This window comes from Coloeus monedula (assembly GCF_965178545.1).
Source record: "Coloeus monedula genome assembly, chromosome: 8".
NCBI classification, from domain to species: Eukaryota; Metazoa; Chordata; class Aves; order Passeriformes; family Corvidae; genus Coloeus; species Coloeus monedula.
In genome coordinates, this window is record NC_138788.1 from 29,641,640 (window position 1) to 29,668,941 (window position 27,302).

Sequence of the window (27,302 nt, forward strand, 5' to 3'; positions counted from 1 at the left end):
GCAGTCATTTTGAAATTTGATATCTTCAGCTAAATTGAGTTGCAGAGTTCAAACCATTGACTGAAGTTGTGTCTGTATTGTGGACAGCCAGTAAGCATTAAACTGAAGACTTGCTTAGCTTAATTCCTGATACTGTTGTAACAGGATTTATCAGGCTTCTAAGCTGGCACTCGAGTCTAATTGGAACTGTAAGTGCAAATTGCTGGCTGCTTAGACAGCCCAATACTAGGCTTAAGCTTGTATACATGTAAAGAGATGTGCCCTATGTCAAATAAAAGGAAACATCTCCACTCAGGTTTTCCAAATTCCTTAAGTAGTTCTGATCACTTTCCACACATTCAAATGTGTCCTTTTCACACTTGCAGCAGGCAGTTTTTCAGTTATGGGTATTGGATTCAGGAAGACGTACCTGTTTGAATGAGACAGAGTATCAAGAAGCAAAGTAGTAAAACAGGTGTTGCATTTGAAATGCAATTACCTATTCACTTATTGTGCACATCTGTTAAGCTGTGTTTTTTTCTCTAACACAGGAGCTGGGAAAAAACAACATCAGAGAACCAGTTGTAAGTATCTCTGTGAAACAGCTATAGACTTGTAAAACTAGTCTCTGGAAAGAACTCTTGCTATGCTGCTAGTAGAGGAGGCTGGAAGAATTTTTTTTGTGAACCAGAATTCCTGATTCATCACAGTTAAGAATTGTATATAATTGCAGATAAGCATCATAATCCTTACACTGACTTTATGTGGCTTTTTCTCTCTAGCCTCCTAAGCCTGAAGATCTTTCTGTTGTGTGTTTTACAAGTGGAACCACAGGTAAGAATTTATAGTGATTCTTCCCCACTGAAAGAGCCTCTCTTTGGCAAAAAAAAAAAAAAAAAAAAAAAAGAAATCCTAAGAATATGGAAGTAAACCAGTAAATTAGAGCAGTGTCAAACCACTGTTGCATTTTACTTGGGATACTGTCACTACAAGTCAAGCGCACTAGGACAAAGTTTCTTAGAGCTGGGGGCAAGAAAAGCTAAATTCATTTTGTCTGACCCTATGAAAAATGCAGCCTTAATGTAAAAGAGATTGGTTGTTCAACTGTGTATTTTGATCCACAGGAGCTAAAAAAAAATCATGTTTCAGCATTCTCTATGCTACTCCCAAGTTCTCTGCTGTTTCAGTAGCCATCTCTTTTATGTAATATCCATAGCTGAAAGCACTCAAGATGAGGCATATTTGTGATCTCTTAAGACAATGCTTGCTGTGACTGAGCCTAGTACTGAGATAGTTCAAACTGAGCCAGCAGAAGCAGTAAGAGCCACAGCTTACCTTGCTTGATCTCTCCAAAGGTAACCCTAAAGGAGCCATGCTGACACATCAGAATGTTGTTTCAAATGCTGCTGCCTTCCTTCGGAGCACAGAGGTAAGCTACTGCTAATGGTGATCTCCAGGATATGTCCCTAAGTCATGAAGTCAGCTGTAATGTGGGCATTTACTGTAAACCATTCACTCCCAGAAACTGATGCTTTCCTAAGTGCCCCATTTTCAATGAGACAATAGTACTGCAAGGAACTTGGTTTGACTTGAATAAGAACTTCTACACAAAAGTTATTCTAGAATGTGTCAGTCCTAAATACCAGGAGTACTAAACCACCTGTATCATGTCATGCCAAAACATAAAACTAATTTTGATTTAATGTGGCTAAGGGACAGTTGCAAATCTTGAAGAGGTGATGGATGAGCCTGAGCCTGAGTTGCTTCAGTCATTGGAAGTGTCTATCTCAAAGTACTCAAATTGATCCAAACTTTATTTACTTTCTACTTAAAAGTAACTCAAGCAGGCATAGAAAATGCTAACCTACTTCTACTTCCTTTCCCTCTAGAGCACAATTGAGTGTACAAGTTCAGATATTGCCATTTCCTACCTTCCTTTGGCTCACATGTTTGAGAGAGTTGTACAGGTATGTACAGATATATATATATCTGAGCTTTTATAAATCAAATTATAGTAAAAGACATGTTAGCAACCTGTATGTCCTCAAAACCTATTCACAGAATAACTTTCCTACAAGTGGACACTGGAAATCATGCTGCTTTTCAGAGACTAATAATTATGGCTAGTGAAGCTAGGAATTCTTCTTGACTAAGGTTAGTCTGGTCAATTTTTAGGCCGTGGTGTACAGCTGTGGAGCAAAAGTAGGCTTCTTCCAAGGAGATATCAAGCTGCTAACAGATGACATGAAAACCTTGAAGCCAACGCTATTTCCAGTTGTACCAAGACTGCTCAATAGAGTATATGACAAGGTACGTGAGCCATTTTAGCTAAATTGTCTTCATGTTCATATATCCAAGCAAGCATACAAATACAAAGCAATATTGAATATGCCATAATATCACCACTAGTTAATTATCCCTTAGCAGGAAGAATTTTTTAAAATCCTTTCTGAGGAGACGGACAGAGTTCTGGGAGTATAAGAACAGTGTCTCCAGTCATGACTGGGCTACGTTTGTTGCTGTTAAGAGACAAAAACTTTGTTAACTTTTGGAGCGCAAATGAATCAAGTGCAAAGCTAAAAGGATCCCTGTTCCTCAAAGCAATGGCTGTAGTGTTTCAGCAGTAACATGAACCAGTATTGCCTTTTGGGTCACCTTCTAGACACCGCAGTGGTGAAGACAGACCCTAGAGCATCGAAGTAAGATATGATGCCTCTTAACAAGACAAGAATGAGAGGTACAGATGTGAGTTAAACTCAAGAGTCAATGGTACTTTTCCTTGCAGATCCAGAGTGGTGCAAACACCCCAGTGAAGCGTTACCTGTTAAACTTTGCTGTTTTTATGAAGATGGCTGAAATAAAACAGGGCATCATTCGAAATGACAGCATTTGGGACCAGCTAGTCTTCAAAAAAGTTCAGGTAAGTTATTCTAAGTGTAAGGGAGCTGAGCAATGTACTATTGGAGGATCTGATGGCTTCTTTTTCACTTCTAGGAAACCATGGGTGGAAGAGTGCGTATCATGGTAACAGGTGCAGCTCCTATATCTCCCTCTGTCCTGACATTTCTTAGAGCAGCATTAGGCTGTCAGGTAAGATGAGTTTTCTTTTAAATTAAGCCCTGTTTAACTATGCATAAATGAGTGACCAATGATATAGCTGGGGTCCAGCTCAGCTTGTTCCTGGGGAAACTGCTGTCAGTCTTGGGTATTTACAGACTGCTTCATCTGAGTTAACTGTTACAGGAAAAAAATCCTGCAGGACCCACTTCAAACTACACTACCAAAAAACTATGCTGTAGGCTCTGGGAAGAGGAATAGAGCAGCAGAAATTGGAACATACAGCACTCAAAGTCAGGCAGCTGCCTCTGAGCTTTGTGGCTTATTCTGACAGTCAATGAGCTCCCAGTGTAGCACATTTGAGAACAGAAGACGAGGTGACCGAAGCAAAGTTTGGATAGGTGAACTTTAACACCTGGTTACACAATAAGATCAAGATATCTTAAAGGCAAAGGTTGTTCTGGCTTCCTTCCTAAGAAGAACACTTGAGCATGGGCACAGTTGAAACTGAGGCCTTTCAGATCAAGGACTTGATGTTCAAGAATACTCATCCTTTCTTGCACAGATCTTTGAAGCTTATGGCCAGACTGAATGCTCAGCTGGATCCACTTTCTCAATGCCTGGAGACTGGACAACAGGTATGGGAGCTGAGACTTGGAAAGCCTCCCAGAGCTGTCTGCATAAAGGGGCACTCAATACTAGGTGCTCTACTGCTTTCAGTTTAATGAAAATTAAATCATGGATACTCAAACTGATTCTTGGTAGCAACAATCACCTGTTTGCTTAATAGATGCTAAAATTCTTGACTCAACCAGATGAGGAACCCTGGTGTAAAGTGTCATAGGTCAGTTTAGACTCTGCCCCAGAATACAGGAAAGGAATAGAGAGAGCTGAGCAAACTGGACAGGGACTTCCCAAATGGCCTTAAGAAACTAGCTTGATCTCCTAAATGACACTAAATACTCAAAAATACTCCTAAATACTCAAAAATATTAGACATGATACTTGACTATTTTCCTGAAGGACCTTGAAGATTTAGCTTCTATCTTACCATAAGATAAGTACTGGATATTCTAAAGGCAGACTCAAATCACCATCGTTGTGAACACAGTAACTGCAGAGCATAATGAGGATGAAATGCAAATGAATACCAGGATCTATGAGAGGGGCTCCTAAGGAGGCAGGAGTGGTTTGTGCTTGGTGTGGTTGATTACAGCAATAATGCTCTAAGTCTTAGAGTCTTAGCTGCTTTTTGTCCCACATTAACTGTTTGAAAATGGCATTGCAACAACTTGCTTGAACATTTGATGCCAGACTCCTTCAAACAGTAGTGGTTCTTGTTAAAGCAGTGAACAAAGCCAGTAGGTATATACTATCACTGCAGTCTTTTTTTGTTGTTGTTTTTTCCTCCTAGGCCATGTTGGAGCCCCTCTGGCTTGTAATATCATAAAACTAGATGATGTGGAAGAAATGAGCTACTTCTCTTCTAACAACGAAGGCGAGGTAGGCATTATCTCCTATGCATGTCAGGAAATACTGGAACATAAGACTTGGTGACTAACAGTGTTCTGCACTTGCTATAGGTCTGCATTAAAGGACCAAATGTGTTCAAGGGTTATCTGAAAGACCCTGAGAAGACAGCAGAAGCAATTGATAAAGATGGCTGGCTCCACACTGGAGACATAGGGAAATGGTTGCCAGTGAGTAATTGCTTAATACAAACCATCTCTTGCATGTGAATTCCTGTTACTTCACAGTAATCTCTAAAGATGGAATTCTAGGATAAAAGTCTCTACACAGTAGATTCCCTAGGTAACTCCAGGCAAAGCTCCAAAGACCGATTAGGTTACAAGATACCAAATAACACCTGCTAGGCCTGTAGTTAACACTATTCTTCACTGTAGAAGTGACATAACAAGGTATCTTGGTTTCTGCCTGGGGAGAATAAAGGAGCTGTCTAATCATGTCCTGAGCTAACTGGAGAAATTAGACAAACCCCTCTCTGTAGAAAGCAAAGACCAGTATGTGGTTTCTAGACTAGTTCCAGATGTACCTTTCATACAAAGCCTGTATATCTTTTCTTATATAAGCAAGACAGGGACTTGGAACTAATGACCTCCACTTTTAACTTCTAGAATGGAACGCTGAAGATCATTGATAGGAAAAAGAATATATTTAAACTTGCACAAGGAGAATACATTGCTCCAGAGAAGATAGAGAATGTCTATATCAGAAGTGCTCCTGTAGCCCAGGTCTTTGTACATGGGGAAAGTCTGAGGGTAAGTGATGTTAGGACTGAGTATCCTGCAAGATTTCCTCCCACAATGAGTTCTGGGTGAGCAGGGTACAAATGTATGTATGTACAAGAGTCCTTGAACAAAATCTCTTCCTGAGAGCTGTGTTTATAGGAATATGTTCTCAGACCTACAGACTTCCCAAGTGCCAACTGGCATTTTTGCAAGCTGGGTAAAAGCTAATTACATACTCGCGTGGGATTAGTATGTCAGGTCAGCTCTGTACAGTTTGGATTCATAGAACAGTCCCCCCTGCAATGAGCAGGGACATCTTCAACTAGCTCAGGCTGTTCAGAACCCCATTCAGCCTGACCTTTAATGTTTCCAGGGATGGGGCATTTGCCACCTCTCTGGGCAACCTCTGCCACTGTTTCACCACCCTGACACTTTCAAAAAATTCCTTGTATTTAATATAAATTTACTATCTTATAGTTTAAAACCATTACCTCTTGTCTTATTTCCGCAGGCCCTACTAAAAAATTGTCCCCATCTTTCTTGCAAGCTCCCTTTAAGTTTTGAATGGCCACAAAAAGGTCTTCCTGGAGCCTTCTCTTCTTCAGGCTGAACAACCCCAACTCTCTCAGCCCTTCTGCACAGCAGAAGTGTTTCGCCATTCCTTTGCCATGGAGGTGTTACCTATGCTAGCAGAGGCCAGTCTTCAATCTGTAAACTAGCCAAAAGTAATTACTGGATCATTGAGCACACCTAGCAAACTGCGTCAGTACTTCAATTATTGCTGTCACAACTCTCAGTGACTTGGAAATCCTCATGGCTACCTTTGAAACTCTGAAAATGCATGGGGATTTATATGTGACTTGTCATAGAAACACTGTCCACAAGCAAGCTCACAAAGACATTTAGTATGCCTTATCTTGGTCTCAGCCTGACTACTTCCACTTGTTTTCAGTCTTTTCTAATAGGTGTAGTGGTTCCTGATGCTGAGATGCTTCCAGAATTTGCAGCAAAACTGGGAGTAAAAGGTTCCTTTGAAGAGCTCTGCAAAAACCCTGTGAGTGGCTTTGTGTTTAGCGGGTTAGAGACAGAATTTAATTCTAAGTCCAATCTTACATTGCTCTGACTTTGCTCTATTCACTTTTTTTTGGTAAATTGAACTGGTTTAATGCTGGGTGAGTCATGCAAGCAGCCTTACAGCAAAAACTGGAACTGAGTATAGGTGTCTCTTGCTTCAAGGGCTATCGCTGCGTCCATTCCAATGAGAAGATAGACATGACTTTGTAGTGGCCTTAATATAAGAAATGTTGAATGTTTAAATATGTATTCTTTCCATCCTCAGTTCTCCTTGACTGGGCAAATAGCTATGGTCTTGAGCTACAATTACAGAATGACAGCTTTACCCACTCTGCTTCTGCTGTGCTTCTTCTAGGCAGTGAAGAAAGCTATTTTAGACGATTTGATCAGACTGGGAAGAGACGCTGGCCTTAAATCCTTTGAACAAGTGAGTACTTTCAAGCCTGCTTGTCACCAGACCAGCACTTGCATTGCTAACACAATGGCTGGGAGGTCTTAATTCCTGCTACTGGCTGTGCCAGGAGGGGCCCTGAGGCAGCTGCCCCAGACAACTGAAGCAGTCAAATACTGGCTGCCTGTCTCTACACCAAGAGACCAGTAGCTGTGCAGGGCAACAGTAGCAGTTGCCAAGAGATAGTGTGGAGGTTCACAACAGGCTGTAGGGGCTGTTCTGGAGTTTCACCCTCTTGTGTCAGCCAAAAAACCAGTTTAGTTACTGGATCTCCTGGGACTGAATTCTTGCACTGAGCCCAAGGAAGCTGGGAAGAACTGTTGTTTGTTTTTTAATTAGGCATCATATGCAAAATTGTTTTCTTTTAATAGGTTAAAGACCTGTACATCCACACAGAGTTGTTCTCTGTAGAAAATGGACTCTTGACACCAACACTGAAGGCAAAGCGAGGAGACCTTGTTAAATTCTTCCAGAAGGAGATTGAGGCCCTCTATTCATCTGTTCAGGAATAAATGGCCAGTTTAATTTAAACTGCATGGAGTAGTTAAATCTGTGACACTACATGGCCTATGGTGAAGACAGGCTTGAGTGGAGAGGAACAGGAACTTTAATTTGTTTCTAGTACCTGAGAAAAATGACTTTTGGATGAAGACAGCTATAGTATAACTGACAATTAGCAGTGTTAACATCCTGTGGGACTGAGCATCACCTGTCTAGGCAAAGCCAGAACTTTCATCTTTCTTGGATTGTGACTGAAATGCAAAAACATGCAAGAGCCTCAAGCCTTTGAAAGACAGCTGTATGAACTTCTCACTGTCAAAAGCAAATCTTATTTTCCTGCTGGAACTATGAACTCCACTGTGGCTTGTTGTGGATTGATCTGCAATCAGACTGAACTCAGTATGAATTCATGCTAACGTCTGTTTAGCAAACACAAAAGTGAATTTCCTGTTCCTAGTCCTGGACCACAGGGTATAGGTTGTTTACAATGAAAATGAGTAATCTGGCAACAACTGGTTTGCAAAGTACATTTGTCTACAGCAAACAGAGTTCATTCTTTAGGATGCACTGGATCAGTTTTTGCACATTTTCAAGTGAAATGGCAGTGTTAAAGTCTTTACACTTACAAATTTGAGCCTAATAAGTGTGAAACTTTAGCTGTCAATCCTAAGGATATAGGATGCAATAAATTGAGACTGCACAATCCAGCTAAAGCCTGTGTGAATTACTTGTGGCTCTGCTGCAACCACATTGTCAGCTGCCTGGCTCTTTATGGCTAGAACACAACTGCTGCAGAACACAAACTTGCTCCCTATGCTGTCACTGGTCAGCCACAGCTCCAGCCATATAGTGTAGTGTAGTCCAGGTTTGCTCCTGTAGTCCAGCTGCTCCTCTACTTGACTTTCTTTTCCTTGTCTTCAGCACAGGCTGAGCTGAAACAGTGAATTTACCACATGAAATAAGATGTGAGATTTTCTTGTGCTAAAGCTGCTGCTTTAGAAAATTATTTAAGCAAGATGCAAACTTTTTCTTACATCTTCCATCAGTCTGCTGTCTCTGCTAAGAGCTCCTCCCTGTCCCTGCAGTAGTCTGCTCTAGCAGTTCAAAAGGCAACACAGTGCTAGTGAGGATGCAACATGTGGAAGGCATATCTGTAGCTTTCCTAGGCCAGTTTTCTTTGCTGGGTACAAGAATTGTCTTCCCTGTCTTGTTCAGACAGCTAGTGGCTGTTCCTCTCCCTCTTTAATGTTCTTGGTCAGCCATCCCAAAATGAAAGCAGGATTTATCAAAAGATCCACCCCTTGCTGTGAGGCAGCTTTAATTTTGACTAGTGAAAACAACTGACCCAATTCTGTTTCTAGTCTGGGCCCAAAGACCTTGACATTTGCAGGTAACCATTGTGTCACTTACTGTGCTTGGCAGAAATGTGAGGCTGTAAAGGCTGTAAAGTCTCTGAAAGTGCATGTGTAACTATGTTGCTTATCTTTCCTACGCTTTCCTTAAAGCAATGTGACATGAAAACACGTGGTGGCCTAATCTTTTTCCCCAGGTGAGACTGGGGAGAAAAAAAAAAGAACCAGAGGGAAGAAGAAGTGTATCCTGGTTTTGGACACAAAAATGAGCACGTCAGTTGGGGACAGTAAATCCAGTGCCACTGAGATCTGTAGAAACTCGAGGCTGATTCTATGATGCCACCTGCTGCAGTACCTGGAAAGTACTTTTGTTGATACAATAAACAGTGATGCTTCCCTGCACAGATGGGCTTGGAGGGTGAATGGCAGTGCCTGAGCAATAAAACACATACAGCAATTCAAGCGTAAATTGGTCTTAAACTGGTCTCGTGTGCCACTTCTGCCATATGAACTACTTCCACAACATGGATCTGAAGTAAAAACAGGGGCAATGTTTGCATTCACCTGGTGCAAAAATTGCTTCAGGCTATTGTTTGAACACTAAAAAAGCTACAGCAGGCTTGGAGCATTGTTGTACCTGGTGAAGATTTGAGGTAAGGATGGCTACAGGTACAATGAAGTTCAACTCTCTGCAACATTTTTTTTGCCATGATACAAAGATTTAGTGCTCAAATAACATCCAGTCTTTCCAAGTTGCTTTTAAAAGCACTCATCTGGTCTCCAGTACAGAGATGCACATATGCTGAATAATGATATCATAACTAAGACATGATTCACATAAGGAAGATACTTAATATGAACATTGACAAACATTTGTTTAGTTAAATTGGAAACAACTCCTATGCCCTACATCAGGAATTCAACTGCCTGATTTTGGCTCTGAAATCGTATCAGAGTTGCATTCCAAAACCAAATTTATTTTTTCTTTCAACCTCTATGAAACAACTGCTCTGCCTGCAACTTAGTAATTCCTGGCTAGTCTCTTCTTTTCCGGATGCAGGCAGGAAGTGTTCAAAAGGAAATACTGGCTCTTCATTCATAATTTGGTTTTAATGAGGGTCCTTATTGCAATCCTTGCTCTCAAGACAACACTAGAACAATTCTCTAATGCTACAGGCAAGTCAATTGTAAAAGCTGTATCACTGGCTTCCTAGCATGGGGAGTTCTGTTTTTCCCTCCTGGTCACTTGGTCAAATTCAAGAATGAGAGATGCTTAGCTGCCAGCTTCCTCTGCTGGAAGAGAAGCTTCTTTTTGTAATCTTTGGTTCTACAGCCACTGATCAGAAACTACTACAGTTGAGACTATGAGTATTCCAGGTAGTTCAGAGGTTTTTGTGTTAATTTGTACTCATATTCCAAAATAGTTAGATCCTTGCAAGTAAGGAAACTACAAGTATGATACACTCCAATACCTCTAAAGAAGCCTGCTTCTAGAAAGTAAGTACTTTGTTTTCACAAGAGGCAAATCACCTGCTTCCAAACTACTAAAACTGAACACTAACTCCCTTGCCACAGCTCAGAAACAGCCTAGGAGTAGGGGTTCACCATCCACACTAATGCACAGCTGGAGGGGACAAAAAACCTGATTTCTGTTAGAGATAGCATCTGAGTAGGAGCATACAAGAGTAATGCTGGCTTGGGGTATGTAGGCATTTCTGTACATGCTTTATATTGTTTCAGAAATGCTCATCTGCCTGAGACAACTCATGCAGGTGGAGGTAAACCAGGTGTTTGCTTAAAACAGTAATTTTCAAAACCTCTCAACCTGGCTGACATGTACCTCTACACCATGAGAGAACAAAAGCACCTGCTGCATTTTGGAGACATTTAAAAACACTTGAGCTGGTAAAAGTTACTCCAATTTAAGGTCTTCCTTCTAATAATCCATACTAGATGCTAAATGAAAATTATTTAAAAAGGCTGTTAACAGCTAGTAGCAAATAGACTCACAAAAATTTTCATTCTTGGCTACTGCTTCCTTTCACTCTAAAATGGATCAAGATCTCTTGCGTACAGACTAAGATTTCAGAGGGAGCAGACAGTGCTAGCTGTAGTTTTTGCCATTAAAAGCACAGAATACTCCTATTGCAACCCCTATTTTTAACCTTTAAAAACAACTTACAAGGTTAAATCTTTACTTCCCAGTCAGTTCACGCTCCCATGCATATAAACTAGTTCTACTAGGTCTAAGAACAACTGAGCCCACAAGTGAATACGAATGTATCATTTATTTGAAGTGGACAATTCACATCATTAAAAGTCACAGGTAACAAATTTTATCTGGAATTTGAATCAGGTGTTTATTTTAAGATTTTCAGGGGCAGCTTCAGAGAAATACAAAAGATAAGCAGCACGCATAACAATCAGATGCGGCTGAGGAAAAAAACCTAAAATCTGAATGCTCAGAATGCAATTCAAACAGAAAAGAACAATCCTGACTTGTGATGAAAAAGATGCATCTTGAAGGCAATCCACTGAATGGCTTCTTCAATTATGTATTGTTTAAAAAGTATGCAAACCATGGCACAGGCATATACAACCCTTTCAGCTGTGAGGAAAAGAAAACCTCATCCTAACATATTCATTGCATAAGTCTAAAGTAATATACAGAAAATTTCAAGTAAAGGATTGTGGTCTGAAGTAAAAATTCCATTTCATATTTTAAAAAATTAGAAGGCTATTTGCTTTTCTTTTCTCCATCCACTGGTTGATCCGTTTCAGAGTCATACTGGCATTTTTCCACACACTTCCTAGGGAACCAGCCTCGTTCTCTTATTCCACCTTAAGACATGAAAAGTTGCATTAACTTAGAACAAAACATGACCCACTACTGAGGAAAAACACAGGACTGCAAGAGACATCAAGCATTTACATAAGTTACTTTCTTCTACAAGGCAGAACATCTAAGTAATTTCTAACATCATTGCCTGGGGATGCATGGATTTTCTCCAACTACTTAAAATGTTTTCAGACATCTCCAAAGTTTTGCAGTGCTCTACCTTCCTTGAGAAAATTCTTCCTCATACCTCCTTCTGTCTATAAATCAGGTTTACAATTCCTTTTTCTACACACCAGGGACACAGGAAACAGATAAACTTGTTTACCACTGACTTTCACACAGCTGATGACCATTTGTACATACCCTCACTGTCTCCCATTTCCCACTCCTCTCCAGGTAAACCATCCCAATTCTCTTGGCTTTTCCTTATAAGTCACATTTTCTATTATTCTAATTATTCTCATTGTTTTCCTCCCAACCCTTTACAGTTGATCTTCCTCTTTCTTGAGATGCAGTAACTGCTTTTACTGGTTAGAAGTATTTCAGCAGAGTCTCTGCCAGTGCTGAGAAGGATGGAAGGTTTCCTTCACGCATCTGGGAAGCTGTATGCTTTTTTCTTTTCTGAAAGTGTTGGCTCATCTTAAGATTATGATTGAGTCTTCTTCCCACAGAAGAACTGCTACTTAATCATTCATTTTGCCATCTTGCTGTAGTGCAACTTTTTATTCCTGCTTATTTATAGCATTTTACTATACATTCCTAACACAACTCATCCTATTTTTGAAGTCTAGTCTGATCCAGTCTCTCAGTGTTCACCAAGTTCCCCATTCAGGCCACATTTTACCTGATTTAAAAAACCCCCAACATTCAGTAGAACAGATATGTCCTGCTAATCTTCACAATAAGCAATGCAATACAAACTGCTGCCGTGCTCATTTATATCTGATGTCTGAAGGAGTTTATTAGAGTGAGCTGCCAGGGCACTTCCAGCCCATGAAGGTTTCAGACCTCCCATGAAAAGCATGGACTCTTTCAGTGTAGTGACTGCTGGCAGCCTCACTTGTGCAAATATGAAATGCAAATGAATGAATTAACAATTGTTTGGAAGAAACAACAGAATCCAACACACTCTTTGGCAGGTAGAATTTTAGTTCAGTCCAAAGCAAGAGGTCTGAAGTGAAAAATGAAAAAGCTTCAATGCAGGTAGCTGTGATGCTGACTCTCTGCAGATCAGCAGGAATCTTTAACATCTTCAACACCCACAGTTAGTTTTAATAATGCACATTAAAGTCTCTGGAAATTATTCCAAACCAAAGACATAACGTCTCCTGGTTTTATAAGATACACAAAGATTAATCTCTACACTTACATAGGGTGTGTAGGTAGGAAGCCTGGATGTGTTTAAGACAGATCACCATTTAAACATCAAAGAAATGCATCACCCTTAACCTCTTTAGAGTCTAAAAGTCTAACTTTTTCTTAGAATATGAAGTGCTCCCCTCCCCACTCAACTTTCAATAAACTACTAAATGAGTGTTCTGTCAGTCTGACAGAGTCACTTAACGTTTATCAAAACTGGGAAGTCTATTAGATGTAAAGAATAAAAACTGTGGAGCGTGGAGAGAAGCTAATGCCACTAAGGTCACCATTCTACATTTTGAGAAGTGAACATATAATATTGGCCACATTTCTAGACAGCTATAAAATAGATTTGCAATTTTCAACAGAAAAAGTGAAATTAACTGCTCCATACCATCAGCAGCTGAGATGAGAATCTTCTCACCATACATCCAGTGTCTGGAGAAAGAAGCATAACAGGTAATTAGATGCCAGAACTCATCTCAATATTTCTTTTAACCAAACATAAAGGTGTGGAGCCACTAACTTTAAGCCTCTGGTGGCTAAAATCAGATCCCCTTTACTCAGTGCAATTCTAGGTTCTTCAGTGCACGGTGTTGTGAAGAATGTTTTAACACCTTTAGTCACAGGGCAGCAGACACCACTGTAATCTTCTATGGCTCGATACCGCACCTACAGATTGGAACAGAACACAGCAGTTTGTTATTTGTAGGAATTATGACCTTGCTGCTAAGTTTCACACCAAAAAATTCAATTCAAGCATACCACAGATTTGAGCATAATGACAACGGCTGTCAAAGGGACTCTAAATTGTAAATTAACTGCTTAACAATGAAGCACAGTCATCTTTATTATCATGTTTCTTCCCATCTGGAAACTAAGAAGCAAATGTGAAGGATAAATGCCAAGTTTAATTAAGCAGAGATTGCTATACATTGTTTATGTGGATTAATTACATTTACTTATACACGAATTTCAACATAATTTCAGACCAAACTTCACAAATACTTACACTTCTTACTCGCTTGTCTGCTTTCTGTTTCAGTTGCTCTATCTATAAATGATTATAAATAGAAATTTAGGCAGCATTCAACACAAAATGAAGCCAAGTATTGAAACCGTTCAACAAACACAGGAAATACCATTAGCAGTTTGAAGCGTAACTTTAGCGTATCAAAAATGGGAGAACATTTAACAGAACTTCTGTACATATATTTCAAGACAGTTTATTTTAGTTATTTAAAAAGCTGGCCTATTATTGCAAAGGAAAGAGGACAATTGCATAGTGGGGAGAATCAACTTGAGATACCATCGAAGACCAGTTACCGTCAAACTGTACTGGTGACATCCATCTCTAACTGGCCAGTCCAGGCCATCTCCCTCAGGAATCCCAGACCATGTAAACACTTGCCTGAAGTTCTTCCATTTACTTCCCATATCATAGGGAAAGATAAAGGTCTCACCCGTTTGGTAGTACTGGATTCTGTCTTTGGCCTGGAAAATAATTAAGAAATGCAGTACATAAAAACACCCTACAAACTGCAGTCAAGCAGCAAATACTAAGAAGGCCAGGTCATAAGCTCTGTATGGGTCCATGGGACCTAAAGGCAAATATTTTCAGGCAAGCACAGTGAACCCCTGCTATACCAACCCAGGCTTTAAAAACTACTGAAAACAATAATTCAGAAGTAAGTCTGGTTTGGGTGTCCCCATCCCTGTCACTCCTCATTTACTCTTTAACAACAGAGTCCACTGACTACACTGATCTTTCACTCCATGCTCTGATCTTATTTTATGGCTTTTTTTTTTAGGGACTAATGTCTGACTACTTCTCAGTTACATACAAAAGCTTCCTCAGCTCAGAATTCTTTGATTAATGATCATAATCATGACTCAACATTACTAGTGCCAATTCCTCCTCTAAGAATGCACACACAGCATGATCTGAATTGCCCACATTCCATAGTCATGAGCTTTACATTCTCACAGTTCTGATGACATCTAGTGGAGCAGCCACAGAGCAGTGTTCTCTGTTGCAATAATGCCATTTTATTAAATGTTCATGAATTACAGTCCATGCTCAGCTTTCAGAAGGGACATATTAACAGCCTGTGTTTTATGGTAAATGTTTTAACATATTATTCCAAATTCTACAACATAGTGATAACAGGGATTTCTTTCATTTATGTTCCATTATCCCAATTTTCAAAGGTCTAACAGGACTTGGATCCAGCCATATTCTCTGCAAAGAGCTGACATTACAATACTTTAAGTACTTATACACAGTCAAAATTCTCATGCTAATTTTGGCACACAAAGTAAAAGAAAGACGACATTAGTGAAATGTTTGTGGACTTACACAAAAAACCCAGGCAGCACTAAACTAATTTCTAAATATTGAGCCAGTTTTGCTTCCTCTAAACTTAGCTACTGCTGCTTGACTACATTGCTCCTGAAAAATCCTGTGAAAACCCCTATAAAGATAAGGAAATCTAAGAGAAATTTAAAGGAGAGAAGACTAAGTATTTCCTAGTACTTCTTTAAAATCAAGGAAAATCCTCCCTTACAATCCAAAGTAAGAAATGGGAAAAACCATGAGTCAAAAGATGCCACTTTGAATGATTCAGTGAGGTGAACAATTAAAGGTACAGACAGGTATAATGACAAAGCTCAAGTTTCAGATGAAAACACCTACATATTTCAAGCAGACAAGCAGAGTCTCTTCAAACCAAATATTATTCTATGTTCAACAAACTCCTCCAAAACAAAAGAAAAATCTATGCATTTGTATGATTTCTCATCTCTTTCAGTGAATTTCAGATATAGTAAGGGAAAAGCTTGTTGTAGGTGTTAAGTCAGTGGTGAACTGAAACAACATCTTTGGTTTTAATCCATAGATGAAACAAAAAATAAACTTTGTAACAGTACAAGAATACTGAAATAGAAGCTTACCTTTTCTTCAATCCAGGATTCGATTGAAGTTTTATTTGTCAAAATTACTTTCATCTGAAATAAAAGTGTTAGGTGAAATTAGGATTTATTTTCTGCAGGAATACATCAGCTATGCAAAGAAAGCTTCATTTAACAAACTAAATTTGTTTTAAAGAACAAAGCAACCTTTATCGACTTAACTGAAACTAAACTATAAACTAAACTGAATATGTTAGAAGCTAACCCTCAGCAGAGATACATGCTCTAGAATTATATACTTAAGACAGTATCAGACAGCACTGCACTTTATGCTTAAAATGTGTCTTTTTGTTTCCTTCCAAATATCTCCAACGTTTTAAGAAATGTATCAGGCATATTTATACCTCTTTTCAGGGACAGGGCAAGTGTCTTGCCTTTTTCAGGAAGTTTATGATACCCATCTCATGTTTTCTAAGTTTATTAGATTTTCACATCCAAGTCCTCCCATGAAAAATAATGAAAAAAACCTTAAACTGTGGTAACAGAAAAACTGGGACAAAGCTACATAAATCCCTGGAAAAGTTATACAGCAACATAAGCTCTGAACAACTGTTCTTATCTCAATCCTGAATTCTGTTTTTGCTCCACAAGCATGCAAAACTTACAGCTTTTAACTTCTTTGTAACAGAGTCATAGACTTACCTGGATAATAAACAGCATACCAACAGCAATAGTTGTTCCTAATGCCAGTCCTAAGGCAAATAAAGATGCAGCAAATGCAGACAGTCCAAAGGGAATAATGGGACGAGGGTCTCTTTTGGCTGCACTCATGTCAATCTTCACAGAACTCCACCCAAAAGATATCTGCAAAGAGAAAAATACCATTCAGCTCTAGAACTTTCCAAGTGCTGAAACAAAGCAAGTTATCTACAAAAAAATCTGTCTCTGGAGGTAAGTGTCCAACATCTGACAGGTTTATAATGCAAGCAGAAAAACTGAAAAAAAAAAAGTATTCAAAAGACTTCTCTTTTGTCTTCAGAAGTTTGTTTCTCGCAAGATAGAAAGTGAAACCATAATCATCATCTTGTAAGCTCCACAGGCCCAAATATCAGCAAAAAAATCTGGCTTCGGGTATGTTAATAAAAACACATTCATCAGTGTCAGATGGACAATGTTTGCATAGAACAGTCCCCATTTTCCGTGGAAATGCTGCAGGCTTTTCTCTGAAAGCTTTGCAGACACCACTTCTCAACATTATCACTCTGCAAACACAACTCAGCTGCTACAAATACAACTTCATCTGTTCCACTCAGCTGATGTTATCAAGGTCTTCATTGCAACCACAAAGGCTGAAATCAAACCTTATAATCTTAACCATGGATCTGAGATAAGGGGTGTATTCTAGAACAAGCTTTGCTCATTGTTGCTACAATTAAAGTTTTCCAGTTTAAAAAAACCTCAAAGCTAGCATATTTAATTTTAGTCCCAAAAATAATGTACTTTTTTTTCCTTGAAGAAATGGACACAATTCTAAAAAAGTGGCCAGTGAAAGAAAATAAATAGGATATAACTTGAGTGTTGGAAATAAATAGCAGCTGGTTTCTGTGCCAGCCAAAACACAGCCTGTCTCTCTTTACATAAAGTGCTACTTCAGAAACTGTCTTCAATGTAAAGCACTAGGAAACTCCCTGTGATTATGAGAAGCAACAGGGGAAAAAAAAGAATGAAAATAAAAACAACTTTCTCTGAATCCTCCTCCATTAACACACATACTCTTCTTACAGGTACAGAGCAGAACTGGGAGTGCATGTGGAAAGAATAACAAGGAATTTCACATGCTTCTCAGAAAACGAAATTTTCTCATACTTCCAGAGGTAAGATTATGCACATGACTTAAATAATATTTTGAGCATTTAGTTATGTTTTCTTACTCTGTTGTAAAGCTGAGTGTACATTGTCATAATAAATATGAAAGAAGCGTGAATGCATCCCAGTGGAGCTAAGAGGAGAAACAGAGTGAAAGATGCATGATTCTGGTATCCACAACAGTTGTTGATCCAGGGACAGTGGTGATCCATCTTCATGACACACCTGTGAATGATAAATATTGATTAATATAAAGGACACGTATAATGTTTCCCAAAAGACTCAAAGGATGTCTGACTTTCTACTTCTCAGCCTCCATTCTTTCATTTGAACCCACCAATTTCTGACATTTCAACACAGTTGATTCTTTTTAGCTGCAACTCAGAATTATATCTCCATGTTGTAGAATGAAACAAAGCAAATTAAAAGTGCTTCCAGGTCCTACCCTCCCTAGTTATCTGCCCTCCTATTTACTCAAACTTACCAGTTGCTAATAAACACCATAGTAACAGAGCCTGGAGACAGAGCCATAGAATGGGACTTGTAAGAGCTATGATCACAATAATTAAGCACTACTGTTAATGGCAGTTTTTAAAAATAAGAATACCAGGAAAATAAAGGAAATCTCAAATTCCTTGTGAACTACTTGCAGAAAGAATATATGAAGTTACACAGAAGTGTGATAATGCCTCTTTCTTTTCAGTGGTAAACCCTCTGAAAGCTTTCTCAATCGTTATGTATTGACCTTACACCACTGAAAATCTTTTTCAAAATACATTTAACAAGTGTAAACACCCTAGAGACACTCTTGTATTCAATATAAATATAAAGCCCATTGTTTTGGTGCAGCTTACAGATGCAAAAAAACCCCACCTGATTAAAGATTTGTTCACATCACAAATTACCTTGACATTGTAAAAATCTAAGTGACCACCTAAGTGATCACTCCTCAGAGTGATTGTCACTCAAGGAAAAGAGTCATTAATTTTAAATCTGGGGATGATGTAGCCAAACTACAGCACTGCTCTGGAGTTTCAGTTTCCTAGAAAAACACTGACTGCACATCCTGGGTTTATAGAAATAACAAATGAATGTGTATGTTGCAATATCCTTTCACCATGTTCTCTTAAGAGTCCTTCAGAGGACGACCTGCCTGGACTGCAGACAGCTGAAGTGCCTTGATTTCTTCAACATACACTAAATTCCAGTAACAGCTATTTATAAGAAAGTATCCTTCATATCAGAACAAGTGTGTTGGAAGATAACAAGGTGCAAACTTCTTAAGTTGACCCAAAAGGCTTATTACTTCACTTAACATGCCAATTCCCCTCAAAAACTCGCTTTGGTGAAGAGTGAAAACACAGTCCAAAATTTCCACTCAAATCAACATTTAATCTTTGGAAAGATGACAGAACAGGTATTTCTACTCTCTAAGCAGGTCAATGTTTGGACTAAAAATTTTAAAAAGACTTCAGAAGATTTTTAGGTATTTTCACAGGCTCACATCTTGGAAGCAGGACTGCATTGTTTTGTTAGTACCATCAAGAAGTTCTGAAGAGAAACTGATTTCAAACTATAAAGAAAATGTTAAAGATAGTAATTTCTTTTTAAACTAAAGCACAGCAAAACTGTATAGAAATCATACAACTAGAAAGTGGAAATACTTGAAAGGGCTATAGTGTTCCTATGGAAGTTTTTTAAAAAAGCACAATGCAAGTGCTGGGAGAACAAATTATAGTAATAACCCATCATTAGGTTTGAAGCTGCTCTAATATGGACTTTAAACAATTGTAAAGAGAAACAGTACCTGTTACACTTTCGACAGTGATGTGAACGAGGTGCCTTGTAAGACTGACACACTTTACAGTATTGGAGATACATGCAATCCTGAGATTTTTCCTTTAAACAGAAGAATAGGAGTGTTAGATGTATACATAACTCCTCTGGCAAAGTTTATCTTGGCATTTTCCTGACCTAAGCAGCTTTGATTTCTTCTGACAGGGTGTGTTTCATAGCCCAACCTATTTAACGGCAGGCATCAAAGAGAGGAAAAAACAAAATTAAATAGTCTACTAGCTAATCTCTTACCTATCAACACAGCCATCTCCCACTGTTGAAAGTGCTGGTTGCTAAAACAAATAAACAGTTCTTCTGTCAGGAAGAGGAACTGTACAAGCAGGGTTTCATAGTGAAGTTCTGAGAGTAAAAGCATGTGGCCTTCTAATTAAAAAAAAAAAAAATCCTGAACACATTTTGTCTGCATTTTACACTGTAAACCACACTGCTAAGATACAGCACTGGCAAACACTAATGTTCAACTCTCTTACAATTTCTTTTACACACACACCCCCCAACTACAGCAAGATGAGAGACAGAGATACTTGTAGACAGCAAGTAGGGGCCAACATCTTCCACTCAGGAAGTGGAGTATCCACCCAGCTGTCCTACTAAGATGATTATCAGGATCCTCTTCTGCCTAGACTCTGTCCTGAGTAATATTCCACAATTAGAAAGGTGACCAGTACTAAACTTTGTATCATGCCACTGGAACACAAACTCTGGGCAGCTGCCCTGAGATACTGAACCTGTATCATTCTTGACTACAACTTTTCCAAGAGATTACTGCAGCACAGGAAATACAAATTTCTATCTTGTACTGTGCTAAGCAGAAGGTAACCATATAATTTTCTGGCTTGCATAAAATAAAACCAAAATTTTCCAAATTAATTTCTTCTAATTGTTATTGCTAGCAGCAAAATCTCCAAAACAGGTGCCCACAGGAGCATGCAGGTAACCTTGAGGTTCTCATTCTCAGCTAACAGTGCCTGTTTCCTGCTGCTTTGCTTTGAGAAGCCCGTATGAAACACAGCAACTGCTGCCAGCCAAGCACCATTACCAGACCCCTAACAGCACAGGGAGGGGATGGAGAAGGGCAGCAGAACAGATCAACAGAGCCTTGGAGAAGCAGCAAAAGAATGTAACTTAGGCAAGCAGGATGCCAGCTCAGCACTGCAAGGCTGACAAAGCAGGAGTCATGGAAATCAACAGTGCTGTCCTCACTCAAGAACTGCGGTCAAGGAACTGCCACCTAAAATATTACAACACTGGCCACTGAAGACCACCACAGAAAACCCCAAAAAGCCACATAAGGACTTCCGAGAAGGAATGTCACTATGTTAGGTAAAGCATTACATACACATTAGATATAGTTATACATTAAGTAAGCAGGGATAGCTAATGAATGTGTAATCAGTGTGGATGATAAAAACTCTGTTTACCCAACGCTCGGCACACTCGATTAGAGGAAGGATACTTCAAGTGTCCAGCGTGCTGATTTCTAATACTAAAACTGTGTTAGAAAGTTTCTGTCTGTCCGATTTCGGTATCAGGAGCAAGCTGGGGCATACTGGAAACTCTGGAAGCGGCAGCAGCAAAGCGGGGAGAGGCAAAGGAAAGATTTCGGAACAAGATAAGGAGGAAGGAGTGGCCTGAGAGCGTGGAGTGTTTTTGGGAGACAGAGGACAAACGGCGGCACCAGAAGACACGCGATTTCTACTGTCCTGACCGCGGGGGCGGTCCGCCCGGCCCCAGGGCTGCCCGCCGGTCCTCCGCGCGGCCCTGGGATGAGACGGTCGCAAGGCAGCGCTTACCGGCGTCCACCCCAGCGGGACGTACCCGGGGCCCACAAACATGGCGCTGAAGTAGTTGTAGAGGATCATGACGGTCCAGTTGAGCAGCATCACGAAGTTGACGCTTCCCCCGGCCGTGTCCAAGGGCCAGTACCAGAGCGCGGCGTCGGCCATGGCGGTGGCGGAACACACGGCCACCACGGCCAGCGCCACCGCCGGGCCCCAGTGGCACAGGCGCCGCGCCCGCTGCAGCGCGCCCGGCCCCACCATCGCCGCTACCGCCGCCCGACCGCTGCCGCCCCGCCGCCGCCGTGCATGGCTCCCGCCGGCTGCCGAGGGCGAGAGCGGGAAGGGAAAAGGGAAGGGACTGGGAAGAGGAGGGGAGGGAAGGGAGTGGGAAGGGGAGGGGCGGGGGCGGGGCCCGCCCTGCCACCGCCCGCCCGCGGTCCGTTTGCAATATGGGCCCCCCGGGAAACAGCGGCTCTCCGGTAGTGCCGCAGCCGCGTTCCTCCGCCCCTGTAGGTTACGAGGCGGGGCGTGAGGGGCTGCGGAGCGGGAGTGACCGTCGCTGCCGCCTCTCCTCGGTACCTGCGGTGCAGGGCGATTCCGCCCGCCAAGGCCGCCTAGGAGTTGTCGGGACGGCCACGAGGGGCCGGGCCGTGCCGGTTAAAGCACCTGAGTTTCGCCGGAACCTGTGGCGAGGCGCCCGGGGGCGGGGTGGGGGACGCGTTTTGGGGTGGCAGAACACGGAAGCACCGCCGTCCGGAGCGGGGCCCCCGGCACCGGCAGCGCCGTCGCCGCGATGTCCTCCGACTTCGAGAGCTACGAGCAGGACTTCGCCGTGCTCACGGCAGAGATCACGGGCCGCATCGGGAAGGTGCCGAAGCTGGTAGGAGGTGAGTGGCTGCTCTCCGACCCCGCGGCGCTCGCTCCGCAGGCCCGGCCGGCTCGTCTGTGAGAGCCGCTCCAGCTCCCAGCGATGAGCGCGCGGGCCGGCGGCGGGAGGGGCCGGCGTGTTTTTCGTGAGGTCTCAGCGTCTCCTCGCTCCTTACGCAGCAGAGTCACCTCCCTGCCCTGCGTCTGTCCCAGCGGCGAGTTGTCTCTCGCAATGTGTTAGGCATACTCTGACAGAATAGTTGTTTGCTGGTCACCTGTAGGGATCAGCTCTTCCCTTCTGCCCTGCACTGTGGCCACGCGAAGTTACGCCAGTACCCTTGCAGGGCTGAGCAGAGCTGCGGGGGATGTTCCCTGTGCCGGCATTGCTGCTGCATCCTCTTCATTGTGATCATGCCACAACATCACTAATGGAAATCAAGTCTTTCTCCTGTGGCAGAGACAGATTTTGTGCATGACTTAATCTGAATCAGTATTTTTGCTGCCTACTGTTCATACATTTGATTTGGATAATTGACTGTGGTGACTCACATGCAAGAGTAAACGCAAAGAAATCAGTGTTTATTTACTTTAATGTGTTTGTCAGTAGCCTGGAGCGTTCACGGTCTAATTCATAATGTATCCCTGCAGTAGAGTCAATATTGTCTGTAAGAGTAGAAAGATAAAAATTATAATCTCATTAATCAGCCCATCTGAATCTTCCAGCACATAGGAATTGGTGCCCCAGTACAGGCCTCTGAGTGTGAGATGGACGGAAGCTGACATTCGTGGTTTTCTCCTCTGTTTCTCTTGTAGCTCAGCTTAATGCCTCTTCTGTTTCCAGCTCATTTAATACTTCTGCCTCTGCTTCTTATGCATATTTCCAGAAGGTTTGGGATTCTTAACCATAGGAGTGGATAGTGTATAGGAAGGAAATAAACACATGCTAATGGTGTACTTTTCCATATGACTAAAGGAAAAGGTATTGTGCATTCAGGACCAAAGAATAACATCCTACTTTTAGAGTGGGAAATGCATCATGAAGTGATGAAGTAGTGACTCTAAAAAGGATTTGAGGTAGGTGGTCAATTAAAATGTGCCATCTCAGGGGATTTTAAATAAAAATCTTTCTGATTCTGGAAAGTTATGTCCAATTCTAATCTTAGCAAGTTAGAAAGTCTTCTGAAAAATTAGGGTTCAGTTCCATGGTTAAAAGAAACTATGTCTTCTTTGGTTTAACAAAGATGTTTTACTCTTGATTTTAACAGCAAGGGCACAGGGAGATAATTCAGTCAGAAGCTGCAGCTGAGATAGAAAGATTTGTCTGTTTTCTATCGGGGACTTACAAAATGGAGAAGAGAGAGAATCAGAGTTCCTGCGATTGAATTTTAGAACTGGTATAATTTAATCTGCTCAGAAATTATATTTAACCTGTAAATGGGCACTGGAGCAATTTACTGAGAGGATGCAGGGAATCCCTCACAAAGGCTTCTTCACTTTTGAACAGTAAATTGAAGGACTTCTGGTAGGAACAGGGAAACATCATAAATACACTACTGGCTCATCTTCTGAAAATCAATAGTGCTAGACTTACTTATAGGAAAAGAGAGATTTAATTCCCTAATTGTAAAGAATAGAGATTCGAGTTCCTAATTGTATAGATTTTGGAAGTCATCAGAGTCTGTTCAATAGTAGGAAAAATATTCTGCATAATAGTAGTGGATTTCCATAATCCTCTCTTTGAATCAGTCTCCCTTATTCACTTAGGGAGATTTTGGAGCTTAAATACAAGATGTTTAAAGAGTATTGGCTTAAACAGTGACATAGCCTAGAAGCAGCAGGCTTTGAAATCATCACTGTTTTATGTGACCATTAGAAGGTTACTTTTTTTTATAGAATTTGCCATCTTTTCAGAGAAGACAGAATTCATGTTCCCTGCAGGACCTATAACGTGGTATAGGGCTAAACGGAGTCAAGATAAGACAAGAGTTAATTTTTTTTTATTTTCCATATTATTCAGTATTTCAGTATTTTTTTCAATATTTCAGGTTGGTCATACGTGGTTTGGACTGACTTGCATTATAGCTGCTTCTTGCACTATACATTTATGGCTTAGGTATTGCTTCTGTTTCCAGGGCTATCCTGTTTTTCATCAGAAAAACCATTTTCTGTGTCTTCAAAACAAAACTGCAGTCTTAGCTAACAGAGGCATTTGGCCACCTGGAAAAAAAAAATTCTCTGATTATGCTGAACACTTTAATCAGAAATATTTTAAATACACATTTTTCCCTTGTTTCTTAATAGGAATATTTGCAAGATCTTTGCCTCTTCATCACCAGAAGTTCCAGTTAGTTCTTGTGGCGATGTCTGGGAGAGCCTCAAAAAGAGGATAATGAGGTGGGAGGGGAACTTGAGGTGACAGTTTTCAGCAGCAGTGATTTGAGAGAGATTGCTGATGGCCTTCTTCCTCCACGCTGGAAGAAGCAGGATGAAAGGTGTAAGGACTTGTTCTACACTGCATAATAAAGAGAGATCTCCTGAAGTCTAGTGACTGGTTATTGCCCTCTGCTGCCCAAGATGGACCCGCTGTAATGGAGAAATACTGGTTTATTGGTTTTGGAACATTCCTGCATTCCGTGTTGTCAGGACATGATGCTGGCTTGTGCTCTAGGAGGATGATGGCTCAACACACAATCCTGTTGTCACAAATGCATAAATAGTTCAGCGAGAAATGTAACAAAGGCTCTCTGATACTACAGAAACAATAAGCAGCAGGGACAATAGAACACCTGGGAAGAAATGTCTTCTGTTGTTGGGGCAGACATCACCTGGAGGATTAAAGAAAGTTATAAATAGAGAAATGGCTTTTAAATAGATTTTCTGTGATGCTGCTGCAGGTCTTTGAAGAATGAAAATAATTGACTGATGTGTTTTATTAATGTTCCTTGGTGTTTCAGAGAAACATCTGTCTTGTGATTTGACCAAAAATTCATATAAATTTTGATTGCTTGATATGAAAGAGAGTTTTATCGGCACAAATGGTGATACTTAGTCTATTCCCAGCACAGTAGCCTCTGGGCTGTGATGGTTTTGGACTAGAGTGCTGCTGTTATTCTGATACCTGATAGCTGCGTTTTCTACTGGGCAATCAAAACGCTGTGTTTCATTTGCTAACAGGTTTAGCTGAAGAAAGCCCCACCTCTGATTTTCTGTTGTACTCCTGTACTGAATTTACTGTCTCAGTTTAAGGTCTGGCTCATTATGTTATGCCTCTTGAACTCAGTTTTATAACCCAAAGAGAGAAATGCATGTATTGTTCCATTTATCTCTGCTGTTGGACAGTAACTTCTGGCAGTGGTGAACATGTAACCACCTGAGCAAGCACAGCAGCATCTGCAAGTGGTCTGTGAACTGAAGCCCTTTGTTACTCAGTCTCTTCCTCAGCATGTACTAATAAAAAGAAGCAACTCCACAAGCAGTGGGACTACTCAGTCTTGATCCAGGTTTTTTTAATCTCTTTGTTGGCTGTGAGATCAAACCAGTGCTATGTTATCTTTCTTACCTTGTAGGCAGATTCCCACCTTTCTGTAAGTGCTGTACTTTGAAAGACAAAGAAGGTGTCTAATGCCAGGGCAAAGCTGAAAGAACTGGGGAAAATATAGTGAAAGCTTGTTTCTTTTAAGAAAGTGATACAACCATGTGTACAAATAGAGAACGGATTTCTTTGCAATCCTACACAGAGGAAAAACCTCCTTTTGTTTCCATTCTTTATCCATAGTTTGTCAATTTCACCACTTAAATTATACAACCTACTTGGAATGTTTTTTGGAGACATTCTGTCTAGCAATGTAGGGAAAAAAATAAATTTAGATATATTTGATGGAGCACTGTTTTTTATTTTCTCTAAAGGATATTTGAATTCTCAATCAAGACAAAATGTTATAAAACACCTTTTTCTTCATTTCCTGTGGAACTTTATTTAAGGAAATGATTGAGTAGGCAGGTTGACAACTGCTAAGTCACAGTGGACTGATACAGTTAATTATATGAGCATCTTTAATTAGACTGTAACTTGTTTGTCCTGATCTGCTTGATTAGTGCCTAACTTCTCTTACCCAAAAGAAGTCCCTCAGATCTCACTTTCAGTCCCTGAGCTAGTCATCCTGTGAGTATTGTGCCTCACTTCTTATGGGGTTCTGGCTGTGAAATAAGTTGTTTCCTTTGCTTGACCATTGAAGTAAAAGTAAAGCTGATAAGAAATGCTTTGGAAACCATGATTGCATGGTATTGTGTGCCCTAGAGGATCAGCAGTTGCAACAAGTTCAGCTGCTCTCCTGGAAGTCTCTGAAGATGCTGCTCCAGAGCTGCAGTGCCAGGATGTTGCCTCGTGCCTGTTCACACATCTGTATTTGAAGGAAAAACAAAGGCAGTTGTCCTGGTCACCATCAGGGTGATTAGGTATCTGGTTCAATGGTAAAATCTGACATTGGGTTAAAATTTAATTAAACCGTTGGAGATCATTTGAATACCCCTCCTCCCTCCTAATTTTATGGGAGCAGTTTTAGCCAGACCTTCTTGTGTACTAATGAGTTTTCCCTACAAAGGGTCTGTAGCTTAATTTCTCTGTGGATCAGTAAGATCTTACTGGCCGGTGGAGTGCTGAGTAGTTCTTGTAACCACAAGTACAAGCAGAATTTATTCAGCATGAAATACCTTCCACAAGCCCCCAGCTTTATATCCCTAAATTTCAGGTTACTAAATGCATATGGAAATTGTGATCCAGTACAACTCAGGGCAGTACTGCAATTGCTACAGTACATTTATTTTCTGCTGGTATATTTTAAAATTTTATTTCAGCTTCAATAAAATGGTATTACGTGTTTCATACCTTCCATTGTTTTTATTTTTATCCATTGTCATCTTTCTAACTTCCAAATGAAGGAAGGAACAGAGGTGTTTTGGGATAGGAGAATAGAAATGTGGGGGGGAAAAAAGTGGCAGATTTCTTACATTTTTCTTTTGTTAGGAAGATAAATCACTAAATTTTCTGGCCTGGGTGCCATCATGAGAACCTGGTGGGGAATTAATGGAAGACGTTGTTTGCGGAAAACTAAAAGTGCTACACAGAAAATATTTCCTGCATCTTCTGCTGTAGTAGAATCC

At 40.7% G+C, this 27,302-nt stretch overlaps 3 protein-coding genes across 8 annotated transcripts in view; 2 read left to right on the forward strand and 1 right to left on the reverse strand.

The window, feature by feature from the left end:
• The window catches only part of ACSL5 (acyl-CoA synthetase long chain family member 5), a 31,196-nt gene extending 22,123 nt beyond the window's left edge, over positions 1–9,073 (forward strand). For both annotated transcript variants that reach the window (XM_082286004.1, XM_082286005.1), the window contains exons 9-22: positions 531–563; positions 762–813; positions 1,335–1,408; positions 1,869–1,946; positions 2,155–2,289; positions 2,765–2,899; positions 2,974–3,069; positions 3,602–3,674; positions 4,451–4,539; positions 4,620–4,736; positions 5,172–5,315; positions 6,238–6,339; positions 6,715–6,786; positions 7,182–9,073. In XM_082286004.1, the coding sequence (XP_082142130.1) occupies positions 531–563; positions 762–813; positions 1,335–1,408; positions 1,869–1,946; positions 2,155–2,289; positions 2,765–2,899; positions 2,974–3,069; positions 3,602–3,674; positions 4,451–4,539; positions 4,620–4,736; positions 5,172–5,315; positions 6,238–6,339; positions 6,715–6,786; positions 7,182–7,322 (1,341 nt within the window). In that variant the 3' untranslated portion in view covers positions 7,323–9,073. The remainder of the gene's footprint in view (positions 1–530; positions 564–761; positions 814–1,334; positions 1,409–1,868; positions 1,947–2,154; positions 2,290–2,764; positions 2,900–2,973; positions 3,070–3,601; positions 3,675–4,450; positions 4,540–4,619; positions 4,737–5,171; positions 5,316–6,237; positions 6,340–6,714; positions 6,787–7,181) is intronic.
• Positions 364–21,655, reverse strand: ZDHHC6 (zDHHC palmitoyltransferase 6). 2 transcript variants are annotated; one of them, XM_082286007.1, is made up of 10 exons: positions 21,288–21,655; positions 19,445–19,536; positions 17,703–17,862; positions 16,474–16,635; positions 15,814–15,867; positions 14,188–14,355; positions 13,874–13,915; positions 13,388–13,533; positions 13,256–13,299; positions 364–409 (listed from the first exon to the last, which is right to left on the reverse strand). In XM_082286007.1, exons 1-10 carry the CDS (start codon positions 21,534–21,536, stop codon positions 396–398), a joined length of 1,131 nt encoding a protein of 376 aa, XP_082142133.1. In that variant the 5' UTR covers positions 21,537–21,655; the 3' UTR covers positions 364–395. The 2 variants fall into 2 exon arrangements, with proteins under 2 accessions (XP_082142133.1, XP_082142132.1); XM_082286006.1 differs by lacking the exon at positions 364–409 and adding an exon at positions 10,933–11,504.
• Positions 21,656–22,027: 372 nt separating this feature from the next.
• The window catches only part of VTI1A (vesicle transport through interaction with t-SNAREs 1A), a 259,593-nt gene continuing 254,318 nt past the window's right edge, over positions 22,028–27,302 (forward strand). For all 4 annotated transcript variants that reach the window (XM_082286329.1, XM_082286327.1, XM_082286330.1 and 1 more), the window contains exon 1: positions 22,028–22,162. In XM_082286329.1, the coding sequence (XP_082142455.1) occupies positions 22,069–22,162 (94 nt within the window). In that variant the 5' untranslated portion in view covers positions 22,028–22,068. The remainder of the gene's footprint in view (positions 22,163–27,302) is intronic.